A 22,769-nucleotide genomic window follows, 5' to 3' on the forward strand; every position below is an offset into this window, starting at 1 on the left:
ATACATTGGCACACAGAACAGTTCTACGACACACAGCTTCCAGCAGGACCTAGGGTCTCGGCGACTAACATATGGCCCATGACACCTGCTCAAATTGACCCATTAGTTAATGGGAGTGTGCAACTTTCAGCTGTTATATCAAAAACATTAGTTCTGACCTTTAGTCTTTTGGGTTTTGTTTATTTTCATTTATTTTTTTCTAGTAGCTGAGCATAGTTTTGACCTGATCCTCCTGTCTCCACCTCTTAAAAGCTGGATCTACAGGAGGGCCCCATGCTAGCCCATATTTAGGGATACTAGTCCAGAATTGAGATGAAGTACAGTTTTGGAAGCTCTTTTAAGACAAAAATGAACCAGGAAAAGTGCCAACTTAAAATAAAAACATTTATGTAAATCAGCCTGTCCAGTTAAAGCTGATTTGCTACCTGCACTTACTTTTCAAAAGCAGATTTCCCACACCAATAAATCACATAAAAAAGTAGGAAGATTCTCAACAAACCTACAGATAAATTGGACCCCTTTTTTGTATTGAAAAAGTTGAAATGAAAGACATATACAGATTGAACGTGGTGATTGCAAAATATAATGCAATTTTGAACAATTAAAATTATGAAAATATACAAAGTTGATGGCGGCACACCTAGGTTTGTGCACTCTCCGTTATGTGGAGATGCTACAGAGGACTCTCTGTCCACAGCAAGGAAGTAACTTGAACCCAATTCTTGCTTTGCAAAGTGTTGACTTAGGATCTCAGTAGTATAAAAAGCAGTGATTTTTTTTTTTCAGTCTGTAAACAGTAGTCGTGGTTTTTGTTGTTGTTTTTTTTTTTTTTAAATATCAATTTACTACACAAAAACAAAACAGAACAAAACCCATATAAAGCAGACCAGCGGCAGCAGCGGGCCTCTGAGCATTCCCCTTCGATGCTAATGACTTACAAGCGTGGGGAGAGGAGGCTGTCACTAGGTAAGAGTGTACTGTACACAATGTAGAGTGCATGACAGCTTCCAAAAGAACAGACTGATAAAAGATATTGGCCATTTCATAATTTCATTCTTTTTACAGTTATCTCAAAATGTAAGAATTAGAGCTGATTGAAATGCTACATTTAGTAAGAAAATCAGTAAGTAACAGGACGTGTAACCCCAACATGACATTATTTGTCATTAAGACCAGTGGAGGTCCTACAGTTGGGGCAGGAGATTGACTGGGTAGACCATTAGAGGAAGAAGCTATGCCTGAGGACCATAGCCAGCCCATAAAGTCCATACTTATGGGAGCATCTATGACCATGAGCACACAGTACAATTTGAATATCCCAAGAAACATTATTCCAGGAGCCAGGGCAGTGCAGGCAAAAGCCCACCCAGTTCCATGAGAAACAGGCCACAACTACAGACCGGGACCACAAGTTGGTATTCAAGGCAAGTCAAAATCAGGGTCTTCAATCCAACTTATTGAAAAAGGCCCTTTCTTTGGGAATGGAGCATGTGATACTCTAATTTGATTTCATGGTGTAAACTCCAGCACATCCTACAAGTAAGAAAGTAGTTTGTACAAGTAGCACTTACAAGTTTAAATTACTGATAACCACTATGCTGATTTGTGAGTCTAAGACAAGATAAAGGATGAATGCAAACATAGCCACTCCGATTCTGCCAGCTGGCCTTTAGCTGCTGCCTGCCACCTCTTTGCTGGAGCAGTACATGGGAAAGACCAATCTCACCAATTCATTCTTCCACCTTACAGTTACTGCCTCGCAGGAGTCAAATGACAGGGAACAAGAACAGAAGCGAGGAGCTTCAGACAGGAGACAGTCACGCAGGGGCTGTCAAAGCTCAGCACAGCATAATCAAGAGCAGTTTCCATCTTCTCTCAGACCAGCCTCTTAAGCTGGAGGCACAGGGACCAGACCCCAACCTTGGGGACAATGTAAATACGTCCTGATACAGTTCCCTAGTGTCAACCAAGTACACCGACATCGGGCCCATTGTAAAACATGTCAACCTAAAACTTAAAATCTAGGTTAAACCCATAATATATAATTCCTTCCATCCCAAACCTCCCCCTAAATGCGCTAAAGCCTCCAAGCATATGTATGCAGATGTGTGTCCATGTGTGACTCAGCAGTCAGCTGCAGAATGTGACTCAGAAGCAACAACACAAGTACCAGACCCGCCTGCACAGACCACGCACCACCTCCGCACAGCCCTTCGCCTCTCCTAGCCGGCCAGTGGGTGCAGTCTCAGCAGCTTAGCTCCCGGCAGCACTCACACTTCCTCCTCAAAGGGGGCTTGCTGCCCTGAGGCGGAGCTCCTCCAGGAGCGGGGCTGCGGACATGTCTTGGCTGTTGGGCCTATGGAGCCAAAACTGAGCACCTGTGGCCGAGTGTGGTGCCCTGCGGTGCCACACACTCAGCTACATCTCACCTGGTCCATTGTGGACCCATCCTGGTTCTATGGGAACCTCACAAGGAGCCTGTCAGACAGGGAAGGGTCCTGCTCCCCAGTCTGCTCCTACACCTGCGCTTTGCCTCATATGGCTAAAGCACCAAACCCAAACTCCCACTGCATGATGGAAAAGTGGCCCGCCTGCAGAGGTCAATGCTCTACTCATTCTCTATTGCTGCTTGTACAGAAAGGCCCACCCCAGACATTTCTGGTGATGGGGGTGAAGTGGGGAGCTCTTGTTGCTGTCCTGTATGTATGAACAGGTATAAAGAGTGGTAAACCCAGATGAGGGTCCTGCTTCTGCTTTATATACAATAATTTAATTTGTTGTATATATTTAATACCTCAAAAATTAATTCACGATCAAAGTCCTTCATGCATTTGTGAGGAAGTTCTGGATTAGACCGATGCCAGCCAGATGTTGTTTTTGCTGGGGAAGGTGGTGTGTCATCTTCTGCTGTGGAGTCTTCAGTGCCTATGGTTCATAACTCCTTAAATTTTTAGTTTCTTTGTAGTCTCGAGTCTTTTTCTCAGCAGCTCTCCCATTTCCAGTAGTGAGTGCAGGTAACTGCTCTGGACTTTCCCCTGCACAGTCCTTGAAAATTTTCTTTCTTCCTACAAAACAAACAACAATGAGTAGTCTTGCTGGAGAATCAGTCGTTCAGTTTATAGTGGCCTTATGCAGAACACCCACAGCATTTTTAGTTCCTAAAGAACACGGAAGGGGAAGCCATTTCTGACATCAGGTGACTCACATAAGGCACACGTGGCACAGGCTGGGATCAATAGGTGTGCACCCCGGACCAAGAGAAATGTGAGTCTTCCTGAGTAGCTTGGACACAGAACAATTTTATAAGAAGCTGGGTAAGGTATAAACTCTATGATGCACTGACCACTGACTGGTGCTCAGGAGAAAGGTTCAGCCTGTGCACAAGCAGGCTGTTTGCGCATCATCTCTTACCGGAGAGATAGAAGTGTCTTCTAATGTGAGCTCCTCAAGTTTAAGTGCAATTAGATGTGCTTCAAGTCCTTTAACATGATCCACAGCATTGGAAATGACAGTCTGAAGCCCAGTAACATAGTCTTGGAAACTGGCGAAGACCGGGGGCTGGGGAAGGAAGAGGAAAAAGCTGTTAAGAGCCTCCGAACATCTCCTGTCTGTCTGGCATGGGATGAGAACTCCCCAGCATGCAGTGTCTGAGGCTGTGAGCACAGGGTGGATGGATACACTGTGGGGTGACCAGACAGTTGGGAGTAACCCAGTGCTGCCACCTCAGCCTCTGGGACACACCTGACTGTCCTTTCAGCTGACCTAGGAAGGATCCTCATGGAGCCTTTATTCTTCCACTGTCACTGTAAGGATGGCCCTGGGAAGCGGTGGCAGGGACAATGTAAGTTCAGGGACAGCTGACTTACATGGTGAGATTGTCTTAAAGCCAACACACACTTGTGACCCAGCTACTGGGGACGCTGAGGATGAGCCCAGACAACACAGTACAGCCTTTTCAGAAAAGGCTGCAGGAAAGGTGCCTTCAGAGACCTGAAAAGGCTGACAACATGCAGGAAACAGTGGAAGGAGAGGTAGTTGTGCCAGGCTGTCGGCCGTTCTTGGTCATTACCATGATGATGCTGATTTCTTTTTTCTTCTTTTTCTTTTTCTGAATATTTAATTTGTATGGTCGCAAGACACTCTCGCAATAACTGGACACCCAAAGGACGAGAGAAATAGTCTGCAAGAGGAAATTTGCAAACTCATCAGTATGAGTTACATTCCAGCATCTACACAGCTGCCAGAGACAAAGGTTTAAACAAAGTCATGACACTGGCAGTTATGCAGAAGCCAACCAATGACCATGGAAAGGGACAAGCTAGCCAGGACTGGCAGCTGTGACTGTGCCAAAACAGACACTTGTTCCTTGGAAGGTGTCCCCCACATCTGTCCCAGCAGTTTGCTGCTCCCACAGCGGAGCTCATTGTCTGTCCTCCTGGTTCTCACTCTGCTACACTCCATCTTACTTGCCTTCCCTAAGGAGAGGAGCGCAGCTCCTCACAGTGAACTCTCCGTACAGGTTAGTGGGACATGGCGCCCTGAGTGAGTATCCAGCTGGCTCCTGTCCCAACTGTGGGAGTAGGTGCGTGCTCAGTGACTACTCCACACCACTGGCTGGGGGAATTCTCTGCACTTAAGAGGGCTGGCTGCTCTTACAGCCTGGACCTGAGTTTGGTAGCAGCTCTGGCTTTCTGCAGGTACTTGTATGCAAGGTGCACAAGAACTCACACAGGAATACAATATACACATAAATCTAAACAACAAAGAATATGAACTGGGCCGGGCAGTGGTGGCGCACGCCTTTAATCCCAGTGCTTAGGAGGCAGAGGCAGAGGCAGGCGATCTACAACCTGATCTACAGAGTGAGTTCCAGGACAGCCAGAGCTATACAAAGAAACCCTGTTTTGAAAAAACAAAACAAACAAACAAAAAACATTTTGGGGCAGGAGAGACAGCTCAGTGGTTAAGAGCACTGAATGCTCTTCTGAAAGTCCTGATTTCAAATCCCAGCAACCACATGGTGGCTCATAACCATTTATAATGAGATCGGATGCCCTCTTCTGGTGTGTCTGAAGATAGCTTCAGTGTACTGACATATAATAAATAAATAAATCTTAAAAAAAAAAAAGAATCTGATTAAAAACACGAGTTTTGCTGTCAGGGGTGCTGGCATGGGCCCACGACCCCTAGGAGGCTATGGCAGAGTTCAGAGTTCAAGGCCAGTCTTGACTACACAGTAACTAACAAGTCAAAAAAGCAAAATGGGAAGAAGCTACATTGTATTTTATGACCCCCAGATGCCTTAACAATACAGAATGCTAGGCAACTGGTAAAACAGATGGCAGTGTGAACTCAAGCAAAGCCCAAGGAGGATGAACCTCAGAGGAAGAACGCCACTCAGATGCTGTCCCTAAGCACAGCAGAGGAAACCAGTTTAGAAAATGACAAAAATGGCATCTAGTGTCCTAAATAATCAGCGCCAAGGGGTAAGCTGCAGGTGTAAAGCCCAGGTTCTGCTGAGGAGAAGATGTTAACAAAGGCCAAGCCTCAGGAGGATGGGGACACACCTCAACCAAGAAGACCAGATTCTCTAGGACTGCAGGCTGAGTCTTCACATTACCGTCTGTAACTTCTAACAGGTCACCTTTACATGTGCTGAAGACACCTGAGGGGGGGAAAGGTTTTATGCTATTATTCTCTGTAAGTTTGATGCGTTTAGAATGTAGAATCTGAAAATAAGGAACATAAAGTTGGGCCGGTGGCACTGGGAGTCCAAGGCATTTCTTTTTTTTCTTTTTCTTTTTTTTTCTTCCGGATTTGGTTTTTTTTCGAGACAGGGTTTCTCTGTGTAGCCCTGGCTGTCCTGGAACTCACTCTGTAGACCAGGCTGGCCTCGAACTCAGAGATCCGCCTGCCTCTGCCTCCCAGAGTGCTGGGATTACAGGCGTGCGCCACCACCGCCCGGCTAGTCAAAGGCATTTCTAAGTTTGAGACCAGCCTGTTCTACATACTAAGTTCCAAGGTGCCTAGAGCTACAAAATGAGATCCTATCTCAAAACAAAACCTAGAAAAAACCCAAATAAATAAAAGCTACAGTGGGACAGGAATGGAGCTGAGTATCAGCAGATGGCTTGCGCTCCGTCTCAGACACCATCCCCAGGACCACCAGAAAACAACAAAACTTCCCTAAAGCTTTAAGGCATAGAAAGTAAAAAGTCTTAACAATTAACATGCTATAGTCTCCAAAATATGAAAAGTAGTCTTTAAAATTATACACGTTAGGGTGTGGCCATCAGCTAAGAGACCTGAAATACAGGCTGTCATAAACTATAGACTGGTTTAGAAGCCCTGGGCCACTGTGACAGGAAAGGGTCAGAAGGCCACCAGAGGAGAGCATCTGCACAGGGCTGGAGAGAGGATGGCCTGGTTAATGAAGTGTTAGGATCACCAGCGACCACTTGAAAGGGAGGCGCAGCAGAGTTCCTGGGGCAGCACTAGATTAGTCAGATCATGGGCTGTAGGTTCAGTGAGTGGCCTCGTGTCAGAGAATGAGGTGGAATGAGGTAAGAGAGACACTCAGTCTCCAGCCTCTGCACATTCATGACACCCTCCTGTACACACCTACCTCTCCCTCACCACACACACAACCACAAATAGACTTACCCAGGCCAATTGAGACTATTAGGTTCACACTGTTAAGAAACTGGCCAACTGAGTCTGTATAAGATCATACCCACTGACATCCCCGTTTATAATAGTTTTCAAGTACTTCTGTATAGTTTAACTTTCAGGCATAGTGCTGTTGCATGCCTGTAATCCCAGGGTAAAGAAGCAAGATCAAGTCAAAACCATATTGGGCTACACAGTAAGTTTGAGGTGAGTCTGGAATACACTTGGAAGACCATCTCAAACACAAAAAACAACCTCCCTTAACTTTAAATAGTAACAAATAATTTTTAAGATTAAAAAAATGCTTATTATTTCCAAATCCTTCCATATATATTTTTATAGACTGAGCTACTGTCAGACACGCAAGCTTAATTCAGGAATCTACAATCAAAGCTTACCTTTCAATAGTTCTAGTAAAGATGTAAGACTATTTTCTACTCGTTCCTGTATATCCACTGTGCCCTCTAAAATTGAAAAACAAGCAAATCAACATTGGGTTTAAAGAAAAAGCAGCAAACTGGGCATGGCTGCAAATAGTTATAATCCCAGCACCCAGAACACTGAGGCAGCCAGACTGAGTTCTAGCCCAGCCCATAAGCTATGCTGAAAATCCAGTGGGCTGGGAAAGGCACTTGTCATCAGAGCTGAGTTTGATCCACCAGACACCACTGGTAAAAGGAGAGAACGGAGTCTTCATTGTTCTATGACCTCCCGATGAGGGCTGTGATACACACGGACTAAGTCAGCAAACACGTAAGTGACAAGAACCCACAGTGGCAGGCCTGGGGAGATAGCTTGGCAGTCAAGAGTGAGTACAGCTCTTACAGAGGACCTGAGGTCAGTTCCCAGCACACATTTCAGGGTGTTCACAAAGGCCCGTATCCCCAACTCCAATAGAGCAACTCTGGTCTCCACAGGCACCTGCCCTCCTCTGCACACCTCAACACACACACACACACACACACACACACACACACACACACACACACACAAAACATTGGTGCTGGAGAGATAACTCACCAGTTACAAGTAAGTACTGGCTGCTCTGTTAGAAGAACCAGGTTCAATTCCTAATACCCTCATGGTGACTCACAATCATAACTTCAGTTCCAAAGGATATGACTCTCCCTCTTCTGGCCCAGAGGGCTCCAGACATGCACATTATGCATAGAAATGCACAATGGCAAAATACCCATACACATAAAATAAAATAAAAAAATTAAAGTAGTAAGACCCAGAAAAGGAGCAACAGAAAACTCAATACTAACAAGCAAGTCATGGCAGGGCCTTTTCCCTGAGACGCAGACATTTAAACCCACTACTGAGAGACAGGCAGAAAGGCAGAACTGCCAACACAAGAGGGCAGCGGCTGCTGCTCTGGACACAGACTGTCTCAAGCTCTCTAGCAGGACTCGCCAGTTATGCTGCCTGCACTGCAGATCCGTCAGCTTGCAGGAATGCAGGTGGGCTCAGCAGATGAGTATGTCGGGTTCCCTGTAAGGTTCGGGTTCGAGTATTTATGGCACTTATTAAGTTCCTAATGATAAAGGTCCAGTGAACACGTGCCCATGCATACTTACCTAAGCCATTGGTGTCAAGCTCAAACACATCACTGACCAGATGAAAGGAGTGGACCTGGCACTGAGAGCAGCCCGAACTGAAGAACCTGCTCATCCTGGTGGGGACAGGCCCAAGGAATGGGTACTGGAAAAAGAGAGAAAACCACATCCTTAATTCACACAAAGTATGAAAACAGAACTTGTAACTACTGGATAAAACAACAAAAATCCGTCCATCAGAAAGCCAGTAACTGACTCCCATAGTAACAAGGAAAAGCCACATGTATTGGTGAAGCGGGGTGGTGTGTGCCTGTGGTCCGAACACTGAGGCAGGAGGACTTCAAACTCAAGGCCATCCAGAATTATACACCAAGACCCCATCTCAAAGGGAAAAAGGAAAGAAAAATCCCTAAACAGCTATTTTGCTTTTCCTGACAGAACAATACTCTGAAATGGCCCAAGACTTTCCATCCCTCTTTCTCTGATATGCCAACAGTTGGTGGGATAATTATTGAACCTCCAACAGCAAATACTTATTGATACCTGAATTTCCTTCTCAATAAACCGCTTCCCGGTCTCCATGGCCACTTCTAGCTGTTGGAGGAGCAAACGAAGGATGTCGATCCGGGAGGACACACCGTTCTCTGACATCTTCTCTGAGTTCTTTGGCTCCACAGGGTGGGTAAGACTTGGAAGTGCACTGATCAGCCTCAACGTTAAGGAGCGAATTCTTAACCACATGGTCTCCTCCTCCAAGGAGAGTTTCTTATGCTCTTCAGAAACATTCCTTAAACAGAAACATCCCCAGACCATCCATTTTACTCAGCCTGCAGCCTCCAAAGCTTTGAGCATTTGTCTTGCCCTGTCAGGATACCTAACTACACGTCCTGCCTCCACCTGGGGCTCAGTTCAAGCATCTGATTACCACCTGAGGTGCATGACAGTCTTACCTACAGGTTGCTTCCCCACTAGGAGTATGTGCTCTGAGGATTAAAACTCGAATGACACAAAAAAGTTCAGATGCCAGACAAACAGGGTAGGCAGTAAAAGTGCCAAGTTACTCAGACTCTCCACAGGCTAGCTGCCCCAGACCCCTTATCTCTCCACATACACCTATACAAAGGCATGACTGCCCAGGGCTCAGCTCGATGGCACAGGACACACCTTCACCCCTTGGAAGGTATGGACTGAATTCTAAGTAGCACCAAAAATGAAAATATATAAACATGCCCACAATTCTAAATTGGTACACTTGCACCATCTCTTTTTGAGGCAGTCTCTTTAGATCCAGCGGCCTCTCTCTTCCTGAGAAAGGAATGGATGGCATCCGGCTGCCTATACTAACTTTGAGCCACTTTTCTTTAGTGATAATAAATGCCGCAACGTGCTGCCGAAGGACCTCTTTGCAAGGTTAGCCTTCAGCTGATGCCTGGCAGCGTGGCCTCCAATCATTACTTAGGCAAGAGCAGCCGCTGTGGTCGTGAACACACCATTAGTTAGTATTGGCGAGTATCTTGTCTTCGGGAAGCCTGGAACCTCGGTGTACGCTGAACAATGTATGACAAGCGGCTGCTACAAACCCAGCTGCCCTAAGCAGAAACAGTACCAACTGTGCAATCTACGCCTTCCTCCTGGCTGCTGCTTCCTGCTACCTCTTGGCTGGAGGGAAGAGAAACCAGTGCCCCAGACCTCCATGGCCCTGCTATACTCTCTGCTGGAAGAAGCTGGAGGGCAGTACGGCAACCACACTGCCTTGCAGCTTTTTCTGCCAGCTCACGCAGTGTAATTTTGGTAACCTATAAATCAGTGTGTACAAAGCCCTCACACACGTCTTAGATGTTTGTGCCCTAGCTTCCTAGTGCAGACATGCTAAAGTAAATTATATGTTACATTTTAAACTCCCTACTGAAAGGCTATAAATTTACATGTCACCTAAATACAAGGTAATAACCACAGTCCCACACAACCTTGCTGTCCACAGCCATTCATTCATCTCTGCTAGAAAAGAAGTCATGTTATAGTTAGAGCTTCACCTGAGTAGCTCCTAGTTACAGAGAATGTCAATACGAATGATGAAACAGAGAGGGTCTTTAATCTTTTCCTTTTCTTTTTGAGATAGGGTCTCATATAGCCCAAGATGGCCCAAATTTGCTAAAAAAGATGACCTTGAACTCCTGAGAAGTCTGCATCTCTGCTTCCCAAGTGCTGGACTCCAGGAGAGTGACAGCGTATCAGGCTCCATGCCTATCAGAGTCTAGCAGACACCACTTGAGCCTGTGCAGAACGTCTGTGGACACGAGTCCTTTTACTTTCCCCTCTTGTATGGAGAGAGCAGTGTTCCCTGTCTCTTGCCCCAGTGAAGCAGGCTCTCTCCACATCAGTGTTTGTGGAAACTAAAAAGCACTGGCTTGTGTGGTTTTTCTGAAACAGTTTCTCTGTGTAGCCTTGGCTGTCCTGGAACCTACTGTCAAAGCTTCACCTGCCTCTGTCTCCTGAATGCTGAGATTCAAGGCATGTACCACTACTGCCTGCCGGAGTGCACCCTTTCCAAATGAAAGCGTCTTTGTGTTGGTAGGTGTATGGGGGACACACATGGAGGCCTTTCATCAGGAAGGTCCAAAGAACTGAACACGGGTTAGTGGCAAGCCCCTTCACCCACTGAGCTGTTGGTCCCTTCTGACCCCTTTGGAGACTGTGCTCAGAGGGCACTGTATAGGACAGCCATCTGCAGGGGCTGCTCAAGAGGGCGGGATGAAGAAGAGCGGGGGCAACTCTTCTGTGGCTGATGAGCTGCTTCATAAACAATCACAGAAAGGTGGCAGAAAGTTTGGTTTTTCTCTCGCTGACCCTGGGCCTCTTATAGCATGGGCTATTTGCTGTGTAGCCGGGAATGACCTTGAACTCCTGATCCACCTGCCTCTACTCTCAAAAGTGCTGGGATCACTGCTGGGCATCAGCATCCCAGGCCCTGAGAAAAGTTTTATACAAAACTTTACCCAGCATATGTATAAACTGAACCCAGAGACCTGAAGTACCCAGATCAGTGTCACAGAGTGAGCCCAGGTCTTAGCAGACTGCTCTGGAATTGCCAATGATTCTCTCAACACTCAGAAGAACAGGAAGTTTGACCACAGGCGTAGTCACAGATGCTAAGAGGTCATGTGAAGGAGGCAGGCCATGGAGCCTGGCAGGGTTAGGGAGGCAGTGGTGAACAGACACTGAGGCACACCCACAACCCTTCTCATGGCCCCTCCTGTCCCCACTCACTCCCGCCAGTGTGAAATGTGGTGCTCAAGTTCACACCTTCCTCCTCACTTCAGTGCCATAGGACCAGAGGGAGCACTGAGCTCTAAAACACCCAGGAAATAGGCCAAGCAGATGCCTGGCTAGACCACATGTGGCAAAGAGGGAAGACAGACGGGCAGTACATGACATGTCTGTTTCTGTCAGGCCTGGGCTTCAAGTCTGTATGAGGCTTAGAACAAGGCACCAATTGTTAAGTGTTTCTACCTCTTTTTTTTTGGGGGGGTGGGGGGTGGGGGTAAACTATGTAGCCCTAGCTGTCCTGACTGCCCTGGCTTTACAGAGTTCTGGCCTGCCTCTGCCTCCAGGCATGAACAACCATACCTAGCTAATAAACACTTCTCTTTTGTATTGCTCAAAAGATAATAATAACCTTGTACTTGTGTATACACACATATATTTGCATACCACATATGTGCATACAGACCCACACCCACACCAATTTTGTCAATTTGACATAACCCACTAGAACCTAACAGAGATTAAAAAGCCTTTATATGTGCCAGGTTGAGATGTTAGAAAAGCCAACATCACTTAGGATGTCTCACCTTCCTCTGCAGCACCTAAGGAACTGCCTCGGATCCACCTGGAGCTCATGCAGCACACCACGGACAGACCCAATGGTGGCAGTCCCAGCACAGAAGAGGATGGGCTGTGTACCTGCTCTCTGATTCCAATGCTGAACATGTGTATTTATGTAAAAAGGAATCTTTCTTTAAAGTTTGGATTTACCCTGACCGCTCACTGCTGAGTTCCTCTTACCTGTCTTTTGGATCCCAGCTGAAGAAAACATCCAAGTCTCTGTTGTCTCGCAAATCTTCCCATGGAATATCATCTTCCTCTGGCCTCAGATTCATTGATTTGATACTTTCTGCCAAGCTAATTGATCTGTAATACAGAGGGTTTGCTTAGAATTGAGACAGACAGACAGACAGACAGACAGACAGACAGACAGACAGACAAGACTAGACTGTGTATGCCTAGAGAGGTCAGAGGTCTGCATTGGGTGTTCTCTGTCTCTAGCTATCTTGTGTTTCAAGACAACTTTCTCCCTGAGCCTGGACCTTACCATGTGCTAGGCTAGCCAGCCAGTGAGCCTCAGAGAACCTCCTGTCAGCACTGGGCCCCCAGCACAGGACTGTAGGCATGCATTGCCATGCCTGATTTATACATAGATGTTGGGGACCAGAGCTCAGACCCTCACATTCCCACAGCCTACCCATATTATTATTTTTATAACAATACAGACATTAAAACGTTAGCCAGGACTTTCTTATCCTGGAAAGAGAGAAAGGATTTACTTTAGAAAACATGGTCTCACATGAGGGCAAATGGAACCAAGACAAGTCATGACATCTCACTATACAGCAAGTGAAAGCCAGCAGGATCGAGTGGGTAAGCACCCGGGATGCTCCCAAGGCAGACCGCTTTCCTACTGGATCTAAGCCACAGCCACAGCCCTCCAGCATTCTCTATGATGGGGTCAAGGCCTGTATCTCCCTTATCTTCCTGTCCTCCATTTTCCCTTACCTCTACTACTGACAGCCATGAGCATCAGGACTGGCACCTCATCAAGTACTCACATGTTTGCTTCAAGTAGAAGGTCTAACAGCATCCGTTCAGTGCGTACTTGGGCAAAGTGGAGAGAATTATTCAGCCTGTTCCTAAAAGCGATAAACTCTGGGATCTTCTCAAATGCACCATATTTGTAAGCTTGAATGATGTATTCTGAGGTCTGAGAAGGAAAGACATCACCTTGGTATAAATATTCCCTTGGCCAGGCAATGCAAGCAGCACACGCCAGCAAACTAAACATTCAACCTAGAAGCAAGGCTGGCCTAGTCTCTGAAGGTCTGGGCCACACAGCGCAGTCCCAGCCATGAAGAGAGTCAATATCTCCTTTACTATACAGCTAGCCCTGAGGCAGCTGCCGCCATCTCCAGTCCTGACTTAGCAGTCATGTCTTTCATGACAATTGGACCTAGAGGATCTTCTATCACAACAGCCAAGACTTTGGCAAATGTCCTTCCAACAGGAAACTTATATCGTATAATTCTGTTTCTAAGACAAACTGTGCCACGTTCAAAGATTCTAAAGATGCCATCCTCACACAACACACCCCACCCAAAATGACACCACTCTCCTTCAGAAAGACGCTGCTCCTAGGTGGGTTCTCTGAGTTCGGTACAGACACAAGGTGATGAGCTTTGCAGCAGGACAGAAGACCCAAACAAGAAACTCCACAGGGATGTAATAATGGACTCTGAGGAAGGCGAAGAACCACATTTCCTGAGCACACAAACTGCTCAGTTGCCCTAGACAACCAAGGGAAGGGAGTGCTCCCAAGTATACTGTAACTACAGATTAAAATAATCAGATGAAATGCTGCAGAGCAGAGTCAAGATAGAGAGTTCTACACAAAGTCCTGGCGCAACAGAAGCAAATCTCAGGGAAGAACATTTCAGATGGGCCTAGGCCACTAGGATCAGAAGACAGATCACCCCTTTGGGCCAAGGGAAGTGTTTAGCTGAATGCTGATGTCTGCCCTAAAGACACTGTCTAGAAAAGCTGCTCTTCTGCCTTCGTCTGCTTGCTCTGCCCCCATTTCCACTCTGCCTGAGTAATGCCCAGTAGAAAAATAGGCCAATAGTCAACAACATACCCTCTGATACACAGCCTCGCAGGGTTCATTTCAGGCCATGGGGCTGCGCCACGGGCGCTAAGTCAACTGCATTCGATGCGGCTTTTAAACCCCCAGGGGACACCTCGGCCAGCTGTTTGCCTGCAGTATCTGGAGAGATTAAAGACGGACGGACACAAGAAAATTAAAAAGATTATGTGTGATCCTGCGGGAGTAGGATGGCCTGCCAGTCTGACTGAGGACAGTGGCGCACCCATCAAGAGGCCCACACTTATCACAGACTAAGTTGTCTCTTCCAACTTAGAAGACACAGCAGGGCTAACTGCCAACCCTTGCAATGGGAACTCACAGCTTGAAAACACTTCTGACTAGCCAGGATGCAAACAAGACTTGAATGGTTCCGGGCAAACTGCAGTACAGCCTGAGACCCAGCCTTCCCTCAAGTGGGAGCTCAGTGAGCAGCCCACAGAACTTCACTTGAGAAAACTGATAACAGCTTCTACAGGACAGAAACATGGGCTGACCAGGAGAAAACTCTCGTCTGAACAAGCCAGGAGTAGTTGCAGTTTTTTGCATCTGCCTAAGATAGTCCTCAAATGCCATAGTACAGTACAGTGGCTCTGCAGAGCTAGGCAAGGGCCCAGGGAGCAGGAGGCTGAGACCATCCCTGCTGAGGCCTGGCGCCTCATGGGACACAGTGAAACCGGACACCATAGGCACGCTAAAGACTGCTGACTAGAGCATCCATCCCATGCTTTTGTGCACCAGTGAGGCAGGTTAGACCCCAGAAGAATCCCTGAAATGAACCCTGGGCGCTATGAAAATTAGCAAAACACATGAGTATCAGACCTTAAAGGATGACCAATACGAATACCTAAAATAGAGAAAAAAAATTTTAAATATCCTTATTATTTTTATTTATGCCATGTGTGTTTGGGTGGCTCCACTGGACCTGGAGTTACAGTCGTGGTCCACCTTATGTAGACACAGGCCCTCTGCAAACCCAGTGTGCTCTTAATGGTGGCCTTATGTCTCTGTCCCCCCCAAAAGGGAAGTTTTAAAACTACCTGACTTTTGGCAATGGAAAGACCTAACAGTGACACCTAACAAGACAGCAGAAGGACCATCAAAGGATAACTTTCAACCCCATAGCACGGAGCCACCCAACAACAGCAGAATGCCTATGTAAGAAGTACTTTGTTAAAGAACTAATTGGGAAATGAAATAAAATAGTAGCCCAAGGGAAAAAGCCCAGAACAAATGAAAGTTGCTGAACATGATGCTCTGGCTTTGCAGAGAGCTTCTCCAGCAGGCGCAGGGCTCCCTTTCCCTGCTACAAATATAGGTATCATCGCTGCCTCTGGCCCTTACAGATGGTCTACTGGAGAATGGTTGAAGTAGCCCCAGCTAAACTCAAGGAGGGGATTATTATTCCCCGATTAATAAAACGGTAATTTATCAGGCCCAACGTCATGTGTATTTAGCAACATTAGTGATTCCTACCACAGTCAACTATAGCAAAACACTGACCCCTCTGAGGCCAGGCAAGAAGATGGAAAGAGAGCACTTAGTTAGTGCTAGCCTCATCTACACTACATGACCCTATCTCAAATTTTAAGAGCCTTCAATAAATAAAATGTTTTAACCTCTTCCTTTTAAATACAGAAAGAAGTAAAATAGTGAAAGATGAGGAAACAATTCTTTTAAGTTAATAAATTCCTCAAAGAAAAGATGGCGATCACATATCCCTGAATATGCCATGTGGTCACAGGTCTGTCACTCAACTGCTAGTCCACTGGAGACTTAGCCCAGTGTCAAGGCCTCAGCCTCTTGGTGAAGGCAGCACCTTTGAAGACACAGGCTCAGCTGCAGAAACCCTCTTTCCCCTCATCAGTGAGAAGCTCTGCACACTACCAATCCCCACAGGACAAGCAGACAGACAGTTGGTGGTGTGGGCTGAGGCAGAGGCCAGCCTTCTCTAGCATCAAAGCTATCCTCTGCTCATTCACACCTACAGCGCAGAACACATCCCTGCATCTGCCCTGCTTCTTTATTCGTCAACACATCTCTCAAGAAGCACATGGAAGACAGACGTGACTTTAAAGGAAAGACCTCAAGACAAGGGTATTTGTCAAGATGAGTCCCAGATAGCAAGTTCCTCACCAAGCCCGATGAAGCTGAGAGACCAGGAAAATAGGCCACAGGCTAAGCCAGGCATGGCCAAACTCTCAGAAGTGAGGCTTAGGCACACAAGAAGATCAGCGGTGAGCATTCTGAAGACTCACCTGCTCTGCACACTAGCTCGCCGTGTTGCTCCAGTTTTATAAGACCATCAACTGGGAGCATATGGATTCCCTGAAAGACCTTTAATCAAGGGAGCAGCAGGGAAGACTATATGCAGACCCACCTCAATCAACTATGCCCAGGCAGCTCTAACTTAATGGCCGTTAAATGCAGTCAGGGCGGCGGTTGGCCCAAACGTGGAACCCCGTGCTTCCAATCTTGGGAAGTCTCTGGATAGCATGTGAAGCACAAAGCTGAGAGATGTAAGACGTCTCCTCAGTCTGTTAATGCCCCATTGGAAATGTACGTTTCCAAGGATTCAATTATAGACACATAACGTACACTGAAAGAATTCAATACCTCTACCTAGTGGTCTAAAGGCACCTGCCAGCTAAAGAGCCAGGTGCCAGGTGCTGTGTTGTGACCCTAGGGGGTGCACTCTGAACCAGGCAGTCAGCAGCAAGCCATAATACCAATGGTTTCACTTACATCTTTCTGGTTGGAGTGGAAAAACCTGAGTGCGAAGTTACAGGACTGGGAGGCAGCAGCATACTGACCCAGGGCTGCAGCGTATCGGGTCAGAAGGTAGCTAGGGAGGAAGACCAGAGAAAGCATTAGTCACCTCCCTCTACTGTCAAACACTAGGCACACTCCAAGGTACTATGGCGAAGAGAGCAGGCCACTAAAAAAAAAAAAAAAAAAAAAACCCGCCACTGATCCAAGAAGGATCTTGCTCATGGAATCAAATTAAACGAAAATCAAGACAGTTCTTTCCTTACACCTTGATAATAACTGGAACACTGAGCTGGAAAGAACACAACGTTCTCTTCCTAAATTCGAATAACCACATAACACAGTTCAAACTCAAACTGCGTTGGGTCAGTAGTAACAGCAAGGAAGTAGAATAGAATTCACAAAAGAAAGTCTGAAGCACACACCCAGCAAAAGAGCACAAGTGCCTCGCATGACAGCTGGCACTGTCTTCGGGGAAAGCATCTGACCGGTATAATTAAAATCAAAGTGTTGAGATACAAGGCCTCACGCTCTGGCTAGTGTCTGCAGCCCTGCACTGCCACAGTCTATGCAAGTGAACTTCCTAGGCGTAATATAGCTGGCTGCTCAGTATTCAGAGTATATACTACCAACCCAATGGTGTCGTGCTGGATATGCTTAGCATCAAGGCTGGAGTAAAGATCCACCACTGGTTCAAATGCACCCAGCACGCAGTAGATTCGAACAAGCAGCAATTTGAACTGAGCATTGGATGGGCTGTGGGTTAAGCCTTCTTCCAGCAGAGTCAGTGCCTGCCAGACAGCAGTCTCTTCACCTAGAATTAAAACACATTATCCACTCAGCTTTATGAGCAGGGAATTTCCTAACAACAACGAACCATGAATGAGTTTGGATGCATAAAAATGTCAGATACAGACTTGGGATCAAAACGGGATTCCCCTCAATACAAAGTCCTTGAGTAGCTACATCAGTGCTTAAATACAGCTGTGCAGAAAAAAATATAGAATCTGTACATCTCGAAAAGGTAATCATGGAATCTCACAGACTCTCAGATTCTGAAAAGAGGGACTTTGAAGAACAAGAGGATGCTAGCCCCCCCCCTGCCCCCTAGGGGCTTTCCCCAGAAGACAGACCCTACAAGACATTATCCAAAGACATCATTTTTATTCTATATGTAATCATACTAAAAATATCACTTATGATACTAAAAAAAAAAAAAAGAAAAAACCCTGCTATTAGGAACAGAGAGACAGCTCACCACATAATGGCACTTGCTACCAAAGCCTGCAGAGGAGTCTGACCCCTGGGTCCCACATGGTGACCTCTATAACACATGAGTGATGGTAGATGTGTCCACACATGTACACACAAACGTACAAAATGTTATTGTAAAAAAGGAAGCTGGGGCTGGAGACATGACCCAGCGGTTCAGAGCACTGGCTGCTCCTCCAGAGGTCTGGAGTTCTATTCCCAGCAGCCACATGCTGGCTCACAACCATCCGTAATGGGATCCAATGGGTCTTCTGTCATGAAGGCATACATGTGCACACACCACTCATATACAGAAATAAATACATCTTCAAAAAAACAGGCTAAGGTGGGGGGAAGCTGTACTGTAGTGGTCCCTACCTTTAATCCTAGCACCCAGGAGGCAGAAGCCGGTGGATCCCTGAGTTTTAGGTCAGCCTGGTCTACAGAGTGAGTTCCAGAGCCATGGCTACAAAGTGAGAGCCTGTCGCAAAAACCAATTTTAAAAAATCATTTATTAGCAGGGCATGGTGGCTCACGCCTTTAATCCCAGCACTTGGGAGGCAGAGGCAGGCGGATTTCTGAGTTCGAGGCCAGCCTGGTCTACAGAGTGAAGAGTGAGTTCCAGGACTACACAGAAAAACCCTGTCTTGAAAAACCAAAAAAAAATATACATAAATAAATATATATATAATTTATATATAATATGTAAGTTCATATTATGATTTTTTATAAATTATATATATATATATCAGTATGGTTATATTTTAACTCTAGATTTGTTTCACAGTGACTGTTATTCAGATACATTTAGAAACCTATCGGATTGAGTCACGCTCATCACAGAAGGCAGGAAGAGCTAGGTTTAAGGCCCCCATGTGCGCTTTGCAGAGCGTGAGCCTCCAATTTCAGCAAGTTCAGGAGCTGACACAGATGTCTTACCTGCTTCTCTCCATATATCAATGAGCACATGAACAGCAAGGAGGCAGTAATAGTCTGAGAACTGCAACTCTGTCTTCAAACAAGAGCGCCCTGTGGGGGAGGGGGGAGAAAGAAAGAAATCACACCTGTTTTTAATAATTATTCAACAAGTACTGCTACATGAGGCTTTTAAAAAAGAAAAATAACAGGCAAGGAAGAGAAAAATGGAAATAACATGAATACTGAAGAAAAATACAAGCCTTAATAATAAACGGGGATGTAGAATGGACATAGAGTGCTTGCTTTGTGTGCATGAAGACCTGGCTTTCCTCCCTGGATGAAGGGAATGGATGGGGGAGGAGGATGGATGGATGGATGGATGGATGGATGGATGGATGGATGGATGTTTAGATAAAAGGGGGTGGTGGGTGCGGGGATGGATGGATGGGGGGATGGATGGCTGGATGGATAAAAAGGGGTGGTGGGTGCGGGGATGGATGGATGGATGGATGGATGGATGGATGGATAAGTGGGTGGATGGATGGATGAGTGGGGTGGGCAACACAAACCAAAGGCTTAAAAGAAGCCGCACTCAGCTGAACAGGAATCCCGAGGTGATGGTACACATGCCAGCCACAATAGGACTCTGAGGTGAAGTCTGAGGAGAAGGAGAACCAGGGCCCAACCAGCAGTTCCTATGGACAGCAGTGCTCTTGGGACACCTCTACCAGCAATGTGCATTAGCATAGGCGTGTCCAGCACAGCAAACCCTGTCTGAGGCCCCTGCGTCTGCACTTGACTTTTACCTTACAGTACACACTACTCTGCCTCACGCAGCCTTTACGAGGATAGAAGGCCACAGCTCCCTAGTCTGAAAATCCTCACAAACCATGAACTCATTTAAGAGTCATGGTATAGCCCGGCTGATGAGAAGGAGCAGGAACCACCCAGCAGCAGCAGGACTGAGAAAGCTTCTGACAAGGACTCGCACAGCGGGGCGTGTGATGAAATATGCCTGACGTGTGTACTTAAGCAGTGTGCTCTGGACACCTCACACACTGACTTCTCAGTCTTAGCACAACTTAGCAGGGCGGAGAGACATAACACCTCCTCAGCTACTCACCAAACTCCAGTCCGTGCTGGTACCTTAACATCAGTTCTCGGACCACATCTAGCTTCTGATTCCTATCCATGCTGTGGTACAAGCCAAGGAGCCTTGTCAGCTGCACGACACACAGATGCTGCTGCAGGCCTCGGATGTCAGCCGGCAGGGCAAGCTTATCCTCCGTAGGCGTCGACAACGGAACGACTCCAAGCAGCTGGTTAATGAACTGCAGACGGGATGAACAGAGGCCACACTGTGCAAGTGCACTTGGAACACCGGACAGTCTGAGAAGACCGCTGAGCTGGGGAGAGGGCTCAGCAGCTTAAAGAGCACCGTCTGCCCTTGCAGAGGTCCCGAGTTCAATCCCCAGCAACCACATAGTGTCTTGTAACAATCTATACCGGGACCTGATGCCTTCTTCTGGCATGCAGGCATATGTGTATGTATAGCACTTGTATACAATAAATAAATAGTCAAAAATAAAAAAAGGACTGCTGTGCTGTGCTAGGCCACCTCTACAGACAGCTGTTGTTCATCCCCTGCCTCATGCATATCATGTGTAATGCTACATGCCTGGGAATGTGATGGCCAAGAAAACTACAAGTTCAAGGTCATCCACTGCTATCCAGACTGGACCACGAGAGATCCTGTTTTTCCATGCCCTGTTTTATTGTAGGGAGTGTGGGTGTTTGTGTGAAGCATGGTGCTCATGGAAGCCAGAAGAGAGGCTTCTGTGAGCAGCACAGATGCCCTAGGATTGGGGTTACAGGTAGCTGTGAGACACTGTGTGGTGCTAGGAATCACTCCTGGGTTTCTACAAACAGCCAGTGCTCTTAATCATTGAGATCTCTCCAGCCCCCAAATAACTGATCTTTAAAAAAATTTAAAAAGGTTGTTTTTTTTTTTTATTTTGAAAGAGCTGGTAGCAAAATTACTAAGCAGTCTGAGCCCTGTACACAGCGTCCCAGGGAAAGTCCACTAAGGCAATACAGAGTCCTCCAGAACTCCACTGACAGGGCTGGCTTCCTCTCGGGATCTGGATCAGGCATGGAGCATACATGTGCCCTAGACAGAAGTAGGCTGTCTGCATATCATGTGTAATGCTACATGCCTGGGAGGCATGAAGTGCTGAAGTAGGCTGAAGTGCTGAGTCCTGGTGCCCTCAGGCCCACCACATCAGCCTTGGCACAGGCAGCATGGCTTCCAGCTCTCACAGTTACAGTGAGTAAGCGCAGGGCAACTCCCAGCTTTTCCATGCCCTCTCACCGACCTGGCACTCTTTCCCGCCTCAGGCACACTGCTCCTCAGAGGGCAGAGGACCCAAACACCTATTACAAAGGAGGCTCTAGAGCATGAACTAAACATTTTGAGTAGCAACCAGTCTAGGGTAGGAGCTCTCAACCAGTGGCTTCTTACCCCTTTGTGAATTGAACAACCTTTTCATGGGGGTCATATCAGATATCCTGTGTATCAGATATTTACATTTATAATTCATAACATCAGCAAAATTACAGTTATAAAGCAGCAACAAGGGGCTGGAGCGATGGCTCAGCGGTTAAGAGCACCGACTGCTCTTCCAGAGGTCCTGAGTTCAAACCCCAGCACATGGTGAGCACATGGTGGCTCACAACCATACGTAATGAGATCTGATGCCCTCTTCTGGTGTGTCTGAAGACAGCTACAGTGTACTTACATATAATAAAGAAATACAACTTAAAAAAAAAAGCAGCAACAAAATCCTTTATGGGTGAGAATCCCACAACTCGAGGGTCTGTATTACAGGCTGCAGCACTGGGAGGGCTGAGAAGCAGTGGTTAGAGCACAGTGCGCCTGTGTATGGCTCTCCGGCAGGTAAGGACATGGAAGCAGTCCAGGCTATAAAGTGCCAGGGTAAGCTTCAAACTGCTGGCTCTGGATCTCAGCACTAAAAGGCCGAGGATAAAAGACCCTGGGTCATGGGATCCTGTTGACAGGTGACAAATCTGAGGCAGCCCTACTGCTGGTGAGTGTGGCTCTCCACTGGTTTTAGACCTGACTTAAAGGACGTGACAACGCCAAGCATTATGGCTGCAGGGCAGTTACTGTACGGCCTCCTGCACTAGCATGCAAGCAGACACTTCAGTGACTAGCCGAATCGAGGAACACGTACTTGTGTGCACTGGGCCGCAGGCAAGAGGTCAACAAACACCTTCAGGTCTGTGAAGCAGCATGGCTTATCCCCGAACTTCTTGAAATACTGGAACATTAACTCTTCAGGGTCACCTTAAAGAGGACACTCAATTACCCACAGACTGAGGCAATGTCTAGAGTGACACATCTGATCGAAACGGATTTGTTTTATTTAAATTAATTTGTCTGAAGCCAGGCACGGTGGCACTCAACTTTAACCACAGCACCCCATCTCAAAAAATAAAATAAAAATTACAATAAAAAAAAAGAACAAGTTAGGTGTGGTGGGCACACCTGTAACTCCAGCACTCGGGAGGGAGAGGCAGATTAACGTTCTCCCCAGTTACATGGCACCTCC

General features: G+C 46.7%; 1 protein-coding gene across 1 annotated transcript in view; it reads right to left on the reverse strand.

Annotated features, from left to right (window-relative positions):
* Positions 1-370: 370 nt before the first annotated feature.
* Naa25 (N-alpha-acetyltransferase 25, NatB auxiliary subunit) overlaps positions 371-22,769 on the reverse strand; it is a 46,682-nt gene continuing 24,283 nt past the window's right edge. Inside the window, exons 11-24 of the mRNA XM_052168696.1 lie at positions 22,392-22,504; positions 20,261-20,468; positions 19,159-19,248; positions 17,602-17,782; positions 16,945-17,044; positions 13,115-13,266; positions 12,294-12,419; positions 8,772-9,015; positions 8,250-8,373; positions 7,068-7,133; positions 5,568-5,665; positions 4,070-4,180; positions 3,412-3,558; positions 371-3,065 (exon numbers count right to left, since the gene is read on the reverse strand). Of these exons, the coding sequence (XP_052024656.1) occupies positions 2,943-3,065; positions 3,412-3,558; positions 4,070-4,180; positions 5,568-5,665; positions 7,068-7,133; positions 8,250-8,373; positions 8,772-9,015; positions 12,294-12,419; positions 13,115-13,266; positions 16,945-17,044; positions 17,602-17,782; positions 19,159-19,248; positions 20,261-20,468; positions 22,392-22,504 (1,883 nt within the window). The 3' untranslated portion in view covers positions 371-2,942. The remainder of the gene's footprint in view (positions 3,066-3,411; positions 3,559-4,069; positions 4,181-5,567; positions 5,666-7,067; positions 7,134-8,249; positions 8,374-8,771; positions 9,016-12,293; positions 12,420-13,114; positions 13,267-16,944; positions 17,045-17,601; positions 17,783-19,158; positions 19,249-20,260; positions 20,469-22,391; positions 22,505-22,769) is intronic.

This window comes from Apodemus sylvaticus, chromosome 22 (assembly GCF_947179515.1).
Source record: "Apodemus sylvaticus chromosome 22, mApoSyl1.1, whole genome shotgun sequence".
NCBI lineage: Eukaryota > Metazoa > Chordata > Mammalia > Rodentia > Muridae > Apodemus > Apodemus sylvaticus.